The 13,570-nt window shown below is 41.6% G+C and overlaps 1 protein-coding gene across 1 annotated transcript in view; it reads left to right on the top strand.

Moving 5' to 3' along the window:
• The window catches only part of ltbp1 (latent transforming growth factor beta binding protein 1), a gene marked incomplete at its 3' end in the record, with an annotated part of 174,087 nt that extends 160,917 nt beyond the window's left edge, over nt 1-13,170 (top strand). The window contains exons 29-32 of the mRNA XM_071546423.1: nt 2,213-2,374; nt 3,808-3,897; nt 6,364-6,492; nt 13,030-13,170. Coding sequence (XP_071402524.1) covers nt 2,213-2,374; nt 3,808-3,897; nt 6,364-6,492; nt 13,030-13,170 — 522 coding nt within the window. The remainder of the gene's footprint in view (nt 1-2,212; nt 2,375-3,807; nt 3,898-6,363; nt 6,493-13,029) is intronic.
• Nucleotides 13,171-13,570: the final 400 nt, after the last annotated feature.

The following is a 13,570-nucleotide window of genomic DNA, read 5'->3' as shown; positions in this document are numbered from 1 at the left end:
TGTAATTATCTCTGGCATTCAGGACTGAAACCCATTACTAAGCAAGGGAAAGGGAAGTAAATGTGTATAAGTGCGTGTGCACCTGCGTGTGTTCGTGCGTGTGTGTGTGTGTGTGTTGCTCTCCAGGTACATGATTAAAGCAGTGTGAAGCAGATGTGTGCTCTGAGGGTAGAGGCTGGCAACATCCATCATGGGGCCGATCTGCTCTACAGCCTCTAATTGTTCCACTTAACAGCCCTGTATGGGAAATGTCACCCGGGGAAGGAAGGGGGGGGGCAAGCTGCAGCTTTATTGTTATGTGTTTCTACAACTGGTTTCTCAAACTGTGGATCGTAACAGAAAAAGGATCACTAGTCAAATTCTGATGGGTCCCCTCATGACTTTAAAATCACTGAGGGGGACAAGAAGGGGACACTATAGGGCTTGTAAACAAAAGTCACATGGACTCCCAAGTAGCTTTTTTATTGGACAGAGTTCAAATAAACTGCTCCAAACATGCTGGGTGTGAACGCACCCTTGCTAAACTAACCAGTCCTGTGGTCTGGTAGCATCATTACTGGATTGAAAAGACAGAGATGCGAGATACAGGGGAAGTTTCAACACTAGAGCCTTATGTGACGCAATTCATTTCCCTTGTCATTGTTTAGAAGACCAGCAATTTTCTGATACAAATCACAATGGTGAGAGTGAACACACTGTGGCAAACTGCATTCAAAGTAGAAGGGGCAGCATGCAAATACAAAATGACTCCATAATCAAATCCAGTCATGACTGTGGACTGTATGAAACATGCTTTGTTTCTGTATAAAAATCCAAATTGAATCCTCAGTTTTTCGGTAAGGTATTCCACATGGGTCTTGAATGAAAATCTTATTAGTTATCTAGGCACTTTTTCCATGCTTACCCAAACCCAAATTATTAGTTTTGAACTGATGGCCCCCCACCATTTCATTTTGGTTGTCTCATTTTCAGGTGATATTCTGTTAGTTTAAGCAATATTCGTCAATAATTCGGTCCACTGTACTCGAACTGCTCCCCTCCCCTCCCTCAACTTTCAATCAATTTCCACATTTTTCAAGAATTTATTCAATTCAACTAAATTCAGTGAGCTTCATTAAAATGACGCAGATGTGTCCATAAGATAAGAGATAAGATAAGATAAGATAAGATAGCACTTTATTGATCCCCTTGGGGAAATTCAGGTGCCACAGCAACAATTGACGGACAATACCAAAGAAATAAAGGGACTAGCTATGGAAATAAATAGTACATATTGCCAAAGAAGAAATTCAGACATAACAAACAAAACTTTTGTTTACTTTTGTATTAAATTCCCCAATACAAGGACAAAATAAATACATCTGTATCTTCCTTATATTAATTATTGATGGATTGTAGGGGAAAAATTAGCTTCACCTTTGTGGGTCAAATTGAATGAACAAAGGTTCAAGGGTCTTCCGTGGATTCTTTATTCAGACATGCATGGTTCAGGAGTGGAGACGGTCCACTTAGACCTGAGTAAACAACAACATAAATCTCGGCATAAAGCCAAACCCACAGTTCAGATTTCTTGACTCAAAGCCAAAACCCTCACCTAAATATGGGACACACGGAAACACACGTATGAATAGCATAAACTATTACTCACCTATAAGAACACTCAAAATAATTTCATAACCATATATAGCACACGTGCATGCATACATGCACTGATTACCTCACCATGGTATGTAGAGAAAAAAAAAGACACTCTACTCTGAGAACAAAGAACAGAGTGTGTTATTCATATAAAAAAAAAACACAGTATTCATTTTATTTCTTACAGGATGATCAGTAATTAATTATCTAATTAAACTCCTAGTTCAATTACATTAATCTACTCCCGAACACTGGCATCTTATCTTTCTAGTCAACAAAGACACTGGTTTTCAACCATGTGCCATCGTGACCAGAGAGTCTGTAGCTTTCTATTCCAACCAAATGTTACACTAGCTGAGGTCATTGATTAGTCCCTCCTCTCTGATTGAAGATGTGCTAGTCAGTGAATTCAGCTGCTGTAGTGTTTAGATTCTTGTCATGTCGTCATATGGCTTTGGAACCCCTCAACTAAGCCAATGCGTCGTACTTCACGTCTCATCTTGTCGTGTTGCCTCCCTCTGTCTGTTCCCTCCGTTTCTTCTCCCCTCCCTCCTTCCCCCCGTCCGTCCTTCAGTGTCGTCGGTGGAGCGCAAGGAGTGCTACTACCGCCTGAACGACGAGAACCTGTGCGAGAGCGTGCTGACCAGCCACGTCACCCTGCAGGAGTGCTGCTGCACGCTGGGCGCCGGCTGGGGCGACAACTGCGAGGTCCACCCCTGTCCCGTCAACGGCACCGGTGAGGAGGAGGAGGAGGACGAGAGGGTGGGGGAGGAGGAGGAGGAGGAGGGAGAAATCTGGATAATAAAGCACAGACGCACTCAGTATCCGCTTCATTAGGTACACCTATAGTACCAGCTGGGGCCCCGCTTTTGCCTCCAGAGCAGCTTCGGGTTCTTCGAGGCCTAGATTCAATCAGGTGCTGAAAATTTTCCACAGGCAAAAAGGAGCCCTGTACCACTCGGTTTCTAAAATATTCAGCAAAAAAAGCTACTTTTGTCTGACTAAAAAGTATGTGACTACGCTGTCAAACTCAGAAGTACGAGCTTAGAAGGAGTACATGAAGGCAGCAAGACTCTTCCACCAGATCGCTGACAGCCAAAAGGCCCGCAAGAAGTTTCCTATCTGTTGACTGAATGCATTTGTTGGATCCTTGCATTTGGTTTGTATTGCTATTTAAATTTATTCTAGCCTATTTAAAACATGTGTCCAGTAAATGTTGTACTTGTCCGGAATCCTGAAATCTTACCAGCTTTGTTTGCCAGCAAAAAAATGTCTAACAGAAACCCTGGTCTGGACTGAACTGAAGTCACTGTCATCTTCCTGAACCATCCTTATTCTGCTGGAAGTTTCTATTTGACAAAGGCTCAATCTCGGAACCCATCGTCTATCGGTCTGACTATGATTAGACTCTGGGGGCGACGGCCAATATTTCAGGGTTTCCGGTGAAGCCAGCTGACGTCCGGACCAAGACTTCCTCTTCCACGCGCCGGTCATTGTTTACAGTCCGATTAGCAACTTGAGACGCAAGAGTCGAACGTTTCTCTACACAATACACAAACATCGATACTTTTTGTAGGTGTTTTAGGTCCAGACGACATTTCGGCTAATCTCTATAAACAGATATCTGCATATGAGACGTCGTCTCTCAACTCCAACTCCATTCTCACGTCTCAAGTTGTACGTCAGACCAACAGACGATGGGTTCCGAGATTGCTTAAAGCTTGGACCAGTTATGGTTCTGAGATGTCTTTTTGCACACCACTGTTGTGCTGAGCTGCTATTTGCTGTTAGCTCGAACCACTCTTACCATTTTCCTCTGATCTCTCCCATCAACGAGCCATTTTAGCTGAATGGATGGTTTTCGGTTTTAGAATTATTCTCGGTAAACTCTAGACATTGAAGTGCCAAAATTCCAGAAGGCACCAACCATCAGACCACTTTAAAAGTGTTGGCCAGTCTAACAGTTAGCTGAACAGCAACTGAACCTCTCCACCCTGTCGGCATGATTTGTACTTTTGCTTTATTTATTCATAACTCACTGTCTGGTGGAGTGAGCTGTTTTGTGTACCTAATAAAGTGAACACTGTATGCATACATAGATATGCACATAGTGTTCATGCATATATAGATATGCTAAACCTCTGTACCTATGTTCCTGTGCCCTTTCAGACCAGTTTAACCAGATGTGTGCATCCGGAAGAGGTTTTATCCCTAATGGAGACTCTGTGTATGGAGTACCCACGGCTGGCAGCTACAAAGGTAGGTTTAACTCATTGGAACATAAATTTCATCAGCTTGCTCACCCCTGGAAACTGTATTTCTAAACTAGACTCGCTGTGCTAATGCCAAAATACCTCATTTTGTCTGCAGCTTTACATCAGTTTACATCATTTGAAGCAAACCGGAGTTGTTGGTCCAAGGCTAGAAGTGTCAGTGTTGCACAAAATATTAAATGGTTCTTTGGCTGCAATCATAAGGGAACCTGTTCTGGTGCTATAAAGAAACTTTTTAATAATTTGTTGGTACAATATAGAACCATTTTTGGTTATCTTTTGTTGCTATGGAGAACATTTTTTGAGAACATTTTGTTGTTACATAAACTCTTTTCTGATAACCTTTGGGTGCAATGTAGAAACGTTTTTTAGTAACCTTTTGGTGCTCGATAGAAAATTTTTGGTGCTATGTCGAAGCGTCTTGGTAATGTTTTAGTGCTACATAGGACATGTTTGGTTACTTTTCTGCGCTCTCAATGTTTCCCATACGATACCATAACAGCCCAGCAAGTACATTTTTGATCAATTTCGGGTGCCGTGACACATCATGCTGACGGTTCTCTTTAGTGTACACTTTTTGACTTTTTTTTTAACTTATTTTAAAGGTAAACCTTTTGTGCGGAAGATTTTTGGTAATATTTTGGTCCTATAGAAGCTTTTTTGATAAGATGTGGTATTAACCCTACAATTATTACCTATTACCCTTACAATTTAATATGTAAAAAGACAATTCCCATACAATAAACAAAATAGACTTAAGTATACATTGTACAGCATTGATAGATATATAAAGGCAAGGCAAGGCAAGGCAAAATTTATATAGCACATTTCATACTCAAGGCAAATACAATGTACTTCACATAAAACAGAAAAAATACATAAAATGACATTAAAAATGAAAGAAAGAAAGAAAGATATTGAGCAGTCACTCTCACACTGGTGACACCTCTGGTCAGCCAGTAGAACTTCTCTGAGAGGGACTCCCTCAATTTTTCCTCTCAAAAGGAAATCAATTTAGATGAGATCTTGAAGGATTCTTCGAAGGAGCATAGATTCTTTCCAGTGGTCTTACCCACCCTATAGGCAGGCCCCACAGCCCCTATAGGACTTGTAAATGTTCCTATAGAACAATACACAGATCATCTAAACAATTACAATTATAAACTTCAAGAAACCCTTCAATTCTCAGTACAGGTTTGAGGATCCCGTCAGAGCGGATAAACTACTCAGCAGTTGAGAGTTGGGAGTGGGATAGGTTTTTACTTTCCTAATTTCTTTCATAATACACTGACAATCCACAATCCATTGACAACACTGGAGGTGAGGAGTTTGGGAATGACCTGAGAACCCCATGATCTGGCCTCAGCTAACCCAGCAATCAGCTTAAATTAGAGGGATGATGTAGCAAAAGCACTGCAAGCTGCAATCTCTGTGTGAGTGCGCTGAAGCACTTGGCTAGAAATGTCAGTCTCAAATACTAGACATATGATCTCCACATGTGTTCACTTCCCCTTCACTCTCACTGCCTCTCCACCATTCTATTCTCCTCTCATTCCATGTCATCCTTTTCCTCTCCTTTTATTCTATCCCATTTCCTCTCCTCTCCTACCCGCTCGCAGACGTCAACAAGACGTTGTGCCTTAACACAAAAATTAATTCAGTTAGCCTTAGTTGAGTAATTGAATTTTTGAAGAAGCGGCCGAGTGGAGGGAAATGTGGCGGTCGCTGAATATGGGAGGGATGGAGGGAGGGAGGGGGAGAGGGAGAGAGACAGAGAAAGAGAAACAATATTCAGGGACATGTCTTCAATTAGGGAAACTGTTCTCCACTGCAAACACCAACACCCAACCAAACCAACAGCAGGAACACACACACACACACACACACACACACACACACAGGAGTTCAGGTACCGAAACAGAGACCTTTGAGGATTTGGCCAGTCAAAGCCTCGTCTCTGCATTCTGGAACTGCATGCTGCCACTCATCTTCTACACTGTGTTCTTTTTTCCACTTTCCTTTGCTTTTCTTTTCTTGTTCATGATCCTGTGTATTTTATGTGCAAATAGATGACAGGTTATCCCTGACAGGTTTATCCATGATATCATGTATGTTTGTGTGTATACCTTCACACCTGTGAGCATTTGTACATGCGACTAGAGGAATTCTATGTGCAAATTAGCGTATGACATCATCTGGCAACTGCTGACTTTTTGAGCAGCCAACAGCTACTTACCAAAATAAATCTGCTGTGCATAGGTGTTTATTTATGCTAATGGTATGTGTAGCTCCTGGGTCTCCATTGTAAGTCTATGTAAACTTATGAAACCAACGATACAGCCTCTCCTAGTCGGTGATGGAACTTTATATTCTATGTGTGTGTGTGTGTGTGTGTTTGTGCACTCGTGTGCAGTAGTAAACCCTTTGTTGCCCTCTCTCTGCCTGTTTGCAGATGCGGATGAGTGTGCGCTGTTTGGCCAGGAGGTGTGCAAAGGAGGCTTCTGTCTGGATACTCGTGGCAGCTACGAGTGTTACTGCAAGACCGGCCACGACTACGACCCCACCAAGCTGGAATGCAGAGGTCAGGGTTAAACAAAGCTCATCGACTTTATTGTATTAGTTTCATTTAGACCAGTGATTCTCAACCTTTTTCATATCAAAGGACCCCTATTGTAGGTAGAAAGATAACAGAGAAACTATGATCAAAACAGTCATTCTTCTGCATTCTCTAATTGTGTTAACTTCTTCTAAATGAAATAATGGTGATGTTTAAATAATTTATCAATTTGCTGGGGACCCCCTGGAGCCCCCTCAAGGACCCCTGGTGGTCCCCGGACCCCACGTTGAGAACCACTGATTTAGACCATTACAGGACACTAAAATTCTCCATTGAACCCGAGGATGATAATCAATTTAGGTTAAGGGCTTCCACTGATTAATTCTACAATAAAGGCTACAATTGGTCTAACTCTACTTACGATTAGAATAGTCACTAATTTAAACTCTCTCTACCACGAAAGCACCTGGAAGTCTCGAATGCATTATGGCAATGCAGAGCGGCAAGGCACCTGGTCCAGATGGCTACCCAATTGAATAAAAAAAAAAATTCTATGTTCAAAGGCTCACTAGACCGAAGAGCCTTGCCACACACAATGACTGAGGCATCCATAACCCACTTGCTCAAGCCAGGTAAAGACAACCAAACTGTGGATCATTTTGGCTCTCTATCTTTTTTTTTTTTTTTTTTTTTTTTTTAAGCACAAAAGATTAATTCAAACAAATTATCCATAATGTATACCAACATCATAAAGAGCATGTGCAAGGAAGACCAAAGAAACCCCGAGGGGCTAATGGAGTGTAATAAAAAACCCCAAAAAGTTTGGAAAGAACAAAACAATATAAACAAATCAATAGGTAAAGTAATACTGGTAAATAAATAGGGGGAAAAGTAGAAAATAAGTAAAAGAATATTAAAAGAAACTGAAAAGAAAAGAGAAGGAAAAGTGGAGTAAAGGGAAGATAAAGAGAGAAAAAAAACAAATAAACAAAAAAAAAAAAAAAAAGGAAAAAAAAAGGAAAAGATTAGTTAACATGAAGTAATTAATTATACCAAAAAAGAGACAGCAGTATGACCACCTCAATAAACATGTTGATTGTGAAATAAATACTGTTAAATACTATAAATACTATAATCTCTCCTATCACTTTGAATAATGATGCTAAAATCTTAGCCAAAGCACACGCCCTACGCCCTAGATTTACATCAAAGTCAAATTGGCCGGCAGATCATCCACAAAATGGCTCGGTAAGCTTCAGAATAGGATCTGTTTGTGCATGCATGGCTTGGTAAAGTAGCGCAGAACATGACTGAACACGACAGGTAATCCTTGACACCGACATTGCACTGTGCCACTGGATTGGCGCCGACCCCCCCCCCAACTGCACCTCTCCTCCCACTTCGGCACTTCGAAAATACCACTTCATCACGAAAATAGGGCCCTTGGTGTTATTCTTGGGACTGGAGAACGTGAAATTTGCACTGAGAGTCAATGAAGATGACCATCACTGTAAACACGTATTTTCAGTGTTTGTATCGATCCTATTATATGAAATGGCAATTTTAATTTCAACAACAAAAGCAAAAAAAGTAAAAAATGTGAATGTCTAAAATGTTTTTTGTATTTCTAAATGCTTCACGATTTGTGAAAAAAACCCAGAAAAAAATACTCTGGCTCTACAACACCACACACACTGACACATACAGCACACATACAGGAATACACACATGCAAGGATATATATATACCCACACACAGACGTATATGCACGCAAACGCTTCATTCAATTTATTTACACAGGTGCACTCCAAGATAAGATGAAACTTAAGCAAATGTAGGTTATGTAAATATACGCAACTGACAATCTCAACACTAGAGGATATTAAGTAGAATGTATGAATGGAAGTATGGAATAGTGCTGGGCAGATCAAGTCTTTTTGGTGAATCGTTCATTTCGAGCAAGTATTCTCGAATCGAACTTCGTGTTTTTTCCTTAGATTGAGTCGCTCTTCATCATTTCTGGGCATTGTCCTGAGAAGTCACGCAAAGTGCTCTGAGACGAGCAGCATCTCGAGCATTCGATACTACTGCCATGTCGAGTCGAATTCAAGATTTCAGTACACAGGCATATGAACGAGTCATTCAGTTCGTATTAAATGTGTTTTTTCAGTGAAAACATGTCTATCAAGAAACAGTAGCTCTGTTTTTGTAAATTACTGTAAGCACAGTGTGATTTGCAGGCTGTCCAAGATGAGCAGTAACTCCAGCATTCAGTACCGCTCTCATGTCAAACTGAGTTTGAGTATTTAGTATATGGGTTACGTACGTACTGAAACTCGAGAACCCAAATGAACGGCTCGCTCAACAATGCACTGCTTCCTCAAAGAGCGGGTTTGTCTTTGTTTGTAAAGGTACGTGGCGATCATTGACAGTGGTACTGTGGCTCACTGTAGCATGTACTTTGATCATTTACAGAAGCCATTTGTCTCAGTGCATAGGCTTGAAAGAGAGTGGGTGGGGAGAAAGGCAACTAGCCGGACTTGTTCAAAGAGCTTTGCTGGAAACTCAAAGTGGGTGGAACATACCACTACAGACTCTGTATGTTTCAAGCTCGAGAATGATTTGTTCAAAATGATTTGTTCGTTCTTTTTCGCCCAGCACTAGTATGGAATACAGCATTAACATTGTGTGAGGAAAAACAGCAATAGCACTTAACTAAGGCAAACAACGAACAAATGCAAAATATGTAATATACGAAAATCTGTATCTATCTAAATAGTGATAAAAATGTCAATATATGCAATATGTAACAATGGAGAAGAATAGGAGGTAACAGTTTGTGGAATTAGTGTTACCCCTACATCAGTGAACTCAGATCAGCCTTAGATTAAGTCAGTGGTTCTCAGCCTTTTTCCAGTCATGCCCCCTTTTGAACATTTTGAGAACGTCATCCTCCCATCGTCATAATAAATGTATTTCCTAGGTAAGAAAAACAAAAGAAAAGATGCAACTAAAGTTCTGCCTGACCCATTTATTTCAACTTGGCCATGTTTAACCAGTGGTGTTAGTCTGGTCAAATATAAGACATTTTTATGTTATCATAAAATTGGTTCCATTTGATGGTGTCACAGTGTCTCTGAGATTAGCTCTGGGTCCACACAACCAAAGTTTGTATTTTTGTATTTTCTGGCTGGAATTTACATGTTCTCCCCATGTTCTCTAAATTGTCCATAGGTATGAATGGGAGTGTCTATCTATCTGTGTTAGTTCTGTCATAGGGTGCATCCCAAGTCTCTTAAATTGCATCCACGTTTCCCTCACTTGCGTCTTTTCCTTGCGTCTTAGTCCCTCCCACCGAGGATGCATGGAGAGACGCAAGGAAACCATGCGAGGAGAGAGGAAACAAGGAAATATGTTTTTAGAGAAATGAGACGTCCTTTCCTCTGAAGCGTCATGTGAAGCGACATCCGTTTCTGCATGACAAAACGGGTTGTGGATTAAATAAATGTAATTTAGGTTCCCCATGTTCTTGCATTAACGTTATATATCAAAAAGCATAAAATAACGGGCATTTACACTTGCACTGTTTCTCCGCCATCTCGTTCAAATTTGCCAGATGTAGGGGCGGAGAATTGACGTCATGGCGTTCAGCTGAAAGTCTTCCGGGAAGGCTGCTCTCGTGTATCCTCGCTCATAGCTCCTCAGAGATCCCTCCACGCTCCTCAGAGATCCCTCCTCGCTCCTCGCTCCTCGGAGCAGAAATAAGAGCTTTGGGACGACCTTCAAAATGACGGACCAGAACGACTTCCGGTTCAAGCGAGGATAGAGGAGCGAGGAAATATAAAATAAGAGACTTGGGATGCACCCATAGACTAGTCAGGGTGTCTCCCTGCCGTACACCCAATGCATGCTGGGATAGGCTCCAGGTGGTGAAGGGCCTTGCGCGACTTCAGTGCGGCCAGTCGTTTTGGGCGCAATTGCGTCATTTTGACCACGGCCACTCCGTTGTGTCCATTTCTGCATGAAGCATGTACCAGGCACAGGAAGGCCCACCAGCTTACACTAGACCCTAATCAAGCTGGGACTAAATAGATCACACTGTGCTCCCTGACCAACACTAAGGACCTGCCTCAGCCCAGAGTCTTGTGGTGTTCTGCTACATTAGCGACATATTATTTAGACAGGACAGGGTGGAGAGCACAGCGGCTAATGCAGGAGACCAACCACAGGGCGGACGCATGTCTGAACCATGAGGAAAGCACATCCACGTATGGCATCAAGGACCAGCCACTGGCACTGGTACCAAAGCCCAACCAATTACCAGTTGACTATATTTTAATTCTCTGATGTGAAAAACACAAGGTTCTATTACAAGTCTATTACATTTGAATTCCAGCACTACATAGTTGCTGCAAAGCTGTGAAGCCACCGTCGGGCAAAAATAAGATTCAGGCTGCTACCCCGAATGGTTTCTGTGGCAGTTTGGTGGATTTCTAGAATAATTTCACCATGCATGGCTCTGGGCGACCAGTGTAGGAGGACCGGAAAATACTGAGCACCAGTCTACAGTTCCTTAAAGAGTAACTGAACCCCAAACCCAAATATGTGGTGAAGCCTGACATCTAATGGTGAAAGGTAGGGTACTGAACTGGCCATCTGCTATTGGCTGGTGTTTGGTACCAGGTAATGTCACCTTCTATAGAGTACAACAGGTGGTGACATGGAGGGGATGGGACACTCTTCTCTGTTGCAGCCCCACTTTGTGATTTAGGGCAGTGGTTCTCAACGTGTGTTCCGGGGACCACCAGGGGTCCTTGAGGGTGTTCCAGGGGGTCCACAGCAAATTGATGAATTATTAAACTTCAGTATTATTTCATTTACAAGAAGTTAACAAACATAACTTCCTGATCATAGTTTTACTGTTATCTCTCTACCTACAATACAGACAGTCAGTGAAAATTAGGGTACTGGACTGGCCATCTGCTATTGGCTGGTGTTTGGTGCCAGGTGATGTCACCTTCTATAGAGTACAACAGGTGGTGACATCACCTGGCACCAAAGTTCAGCCAATAGCAGATGGCGAGTTCAGTATCCTACTTTTCATCATTAGATGTCAGGCTTCACCACAGATTTGGGTTTGGGGTTTAGTTAGTCTTTAAAAAGTCTTACAATGTTTTACATTTTACTTCGGCCTTAAGTTAATAATCTGCGACACCAAAGGTGGGTACAAAAATATAAAAACACCACAGCAATGACCACTTAGCAACTAACCACTTAGCATCTAACTTCCGGCGGCACACTTTCCAGTACCAGTGCCAGTGGCTGGTCCTTGGTTAGTTAATGCTTAATAAGCATTAACTAACCCTTAATTAACAGTCAACTAATGTGTCTGGTAATCATTTACTAATGGTGTTCATGTTAACTAAGTTATTAATTTATACATTATTTAATAGTCATCTTTATAGACTATTAAATAATGTATAAATTAATACCTTAGTTAACATGAACACCATTAGTAAATTACACATTAGTTAACTGTTAATTAAGGGTTGGTTAAGGCTTATTAAGCATTAACTAACCCTTATTAAGCATTAGCTAACCCTTATTAAGCATTAGCTAACCCTTATTAAGCATTAACTAACCCTTAGTGTACCCTTATTGTAAAGTGTTACCATTCATATTGCAGAAACCTGGAGCACTTGAAAGCAGGATGCCTCATTATTGTTATATTCCGTTATTAGCTTTATTTACTTATCATGTGGTCTTTGTGGTAGGAACATGCCAGGTTCGGACTATTTTATTGAACAAAATGACGGGACAGGAGAGGACCGGGCGGAGAGCAAAGCCCAGTGGAGGTTTGGGTCTTGGCTGGCGTGGTTGTCGGTTTGAGGCCCATTATGCCCGACCTGAAGAGTCATAATACAATTTAAGAAAACCACCCCAGGTCTGGCCTGAAGCTTCTGTGCTTTATATGTGCAAATGTTTTTATATATCAAGGAACAGATGGATATTTTTAAAATGGGCATGGGCCAAATGACTATTTCAGTCATGCAGCCCATTCAGCAGCTATAGCCACAAATGTTGATGTGTATCAAATATGCACACTGGCTATGTGTATATATATCCATTCTATACATATTCCTCGAGAAAATAAAGGGGGCAAATGTTAGCTTTTATTCCAGGGTTATATTTCTGTGATATTTGATACCTCAATTAAGCTGATCCAGTTGTAGTCCAGCTATAATTTGATCACTTACTTGATGTAGGCTGCAGGACTTTAACTTTTACTGATTTCCTTCCTTAAGCCAAAGTAGGTGGACAAAGTGACGGCTGAAGTGAGCTGTTGTCAGCAATATAAAACTGGTTTTGTGTGTGCAAGCATTTGTGAGTGAGTGGGAACTAAATTGTCTCGGTTAATGAATTTTACACTAAATGACTGTGTGTGTGCATTGGTGAGTGGGTGTGAAGAATCATTAAGTGCAGCTGGCACGATGCACAAAGTCCTCTGACCAAGTTCTGTCGTTTTTTGTGGGTTTTTTTTTTCGTCTTTCTTCCCTCCAGACATCGACGAGTGTCTGGACGAGTCGGTGTGTGTGGACGCAGAGTGCCTGAACACAGATGGCTCATACATGTGTTTCTGTACACACCCCATGGTGCTGGACCCCGAGAGCAACCGCTGCGTCTTTCCCCCTGAGGTGGCCGGTAAGACGAGAACCTTTATCAACTTTACACCCGAAAAAGAGCTGGGTAGATTTAGATGGAAAAACACATAAGCCACTTTCTATGGACATTTACAGAATCCGAAATGTCTTACAGCAGTGAGAGCGCATACATTTATAGCAGTGGCTGGCTCCAGTTTCTGTATCTTTCAAAAATAGCCCTCACTGTGGTAGTGAATATGGAAGACCCCTAACACTGCCTCTATACCAGTGGTTCTCAACCTTTTTCATACCAAGGACCCCTAATTTAGTCCACATTAGGGCCACGGACCCCCATTTGATGCGATTTTGTCCCTCGGACCCAAATCTGAGAATATTTTTATTGTTAGATATGATTTTGTCCAGAACTCCATGACTATCTGTATTGTAGGGAGAGAGATAAC

This window comes from Centroberyx affinis, unplaced genomic scaffold (genome assembly GCF_046629955.1).
Source record: "Centroberyx affinis isolate AG114_WGS23_722 - 3 ecotype Tasmania unplaced genomic scaffold, CSIRO-AGI_Caff_v1 ptg005267l_1, whole genome shotgun sequence".
NCBI classification, from domain to species: Eukaryota; Metazoa; Chordata; class Actinopteri; order Beryciformes; family Berycidae; genus Centroberyx; species Centroberyx affinis.
This window is presented reverse-complemented; position numbering and strand designations above follow the sequence as displayed.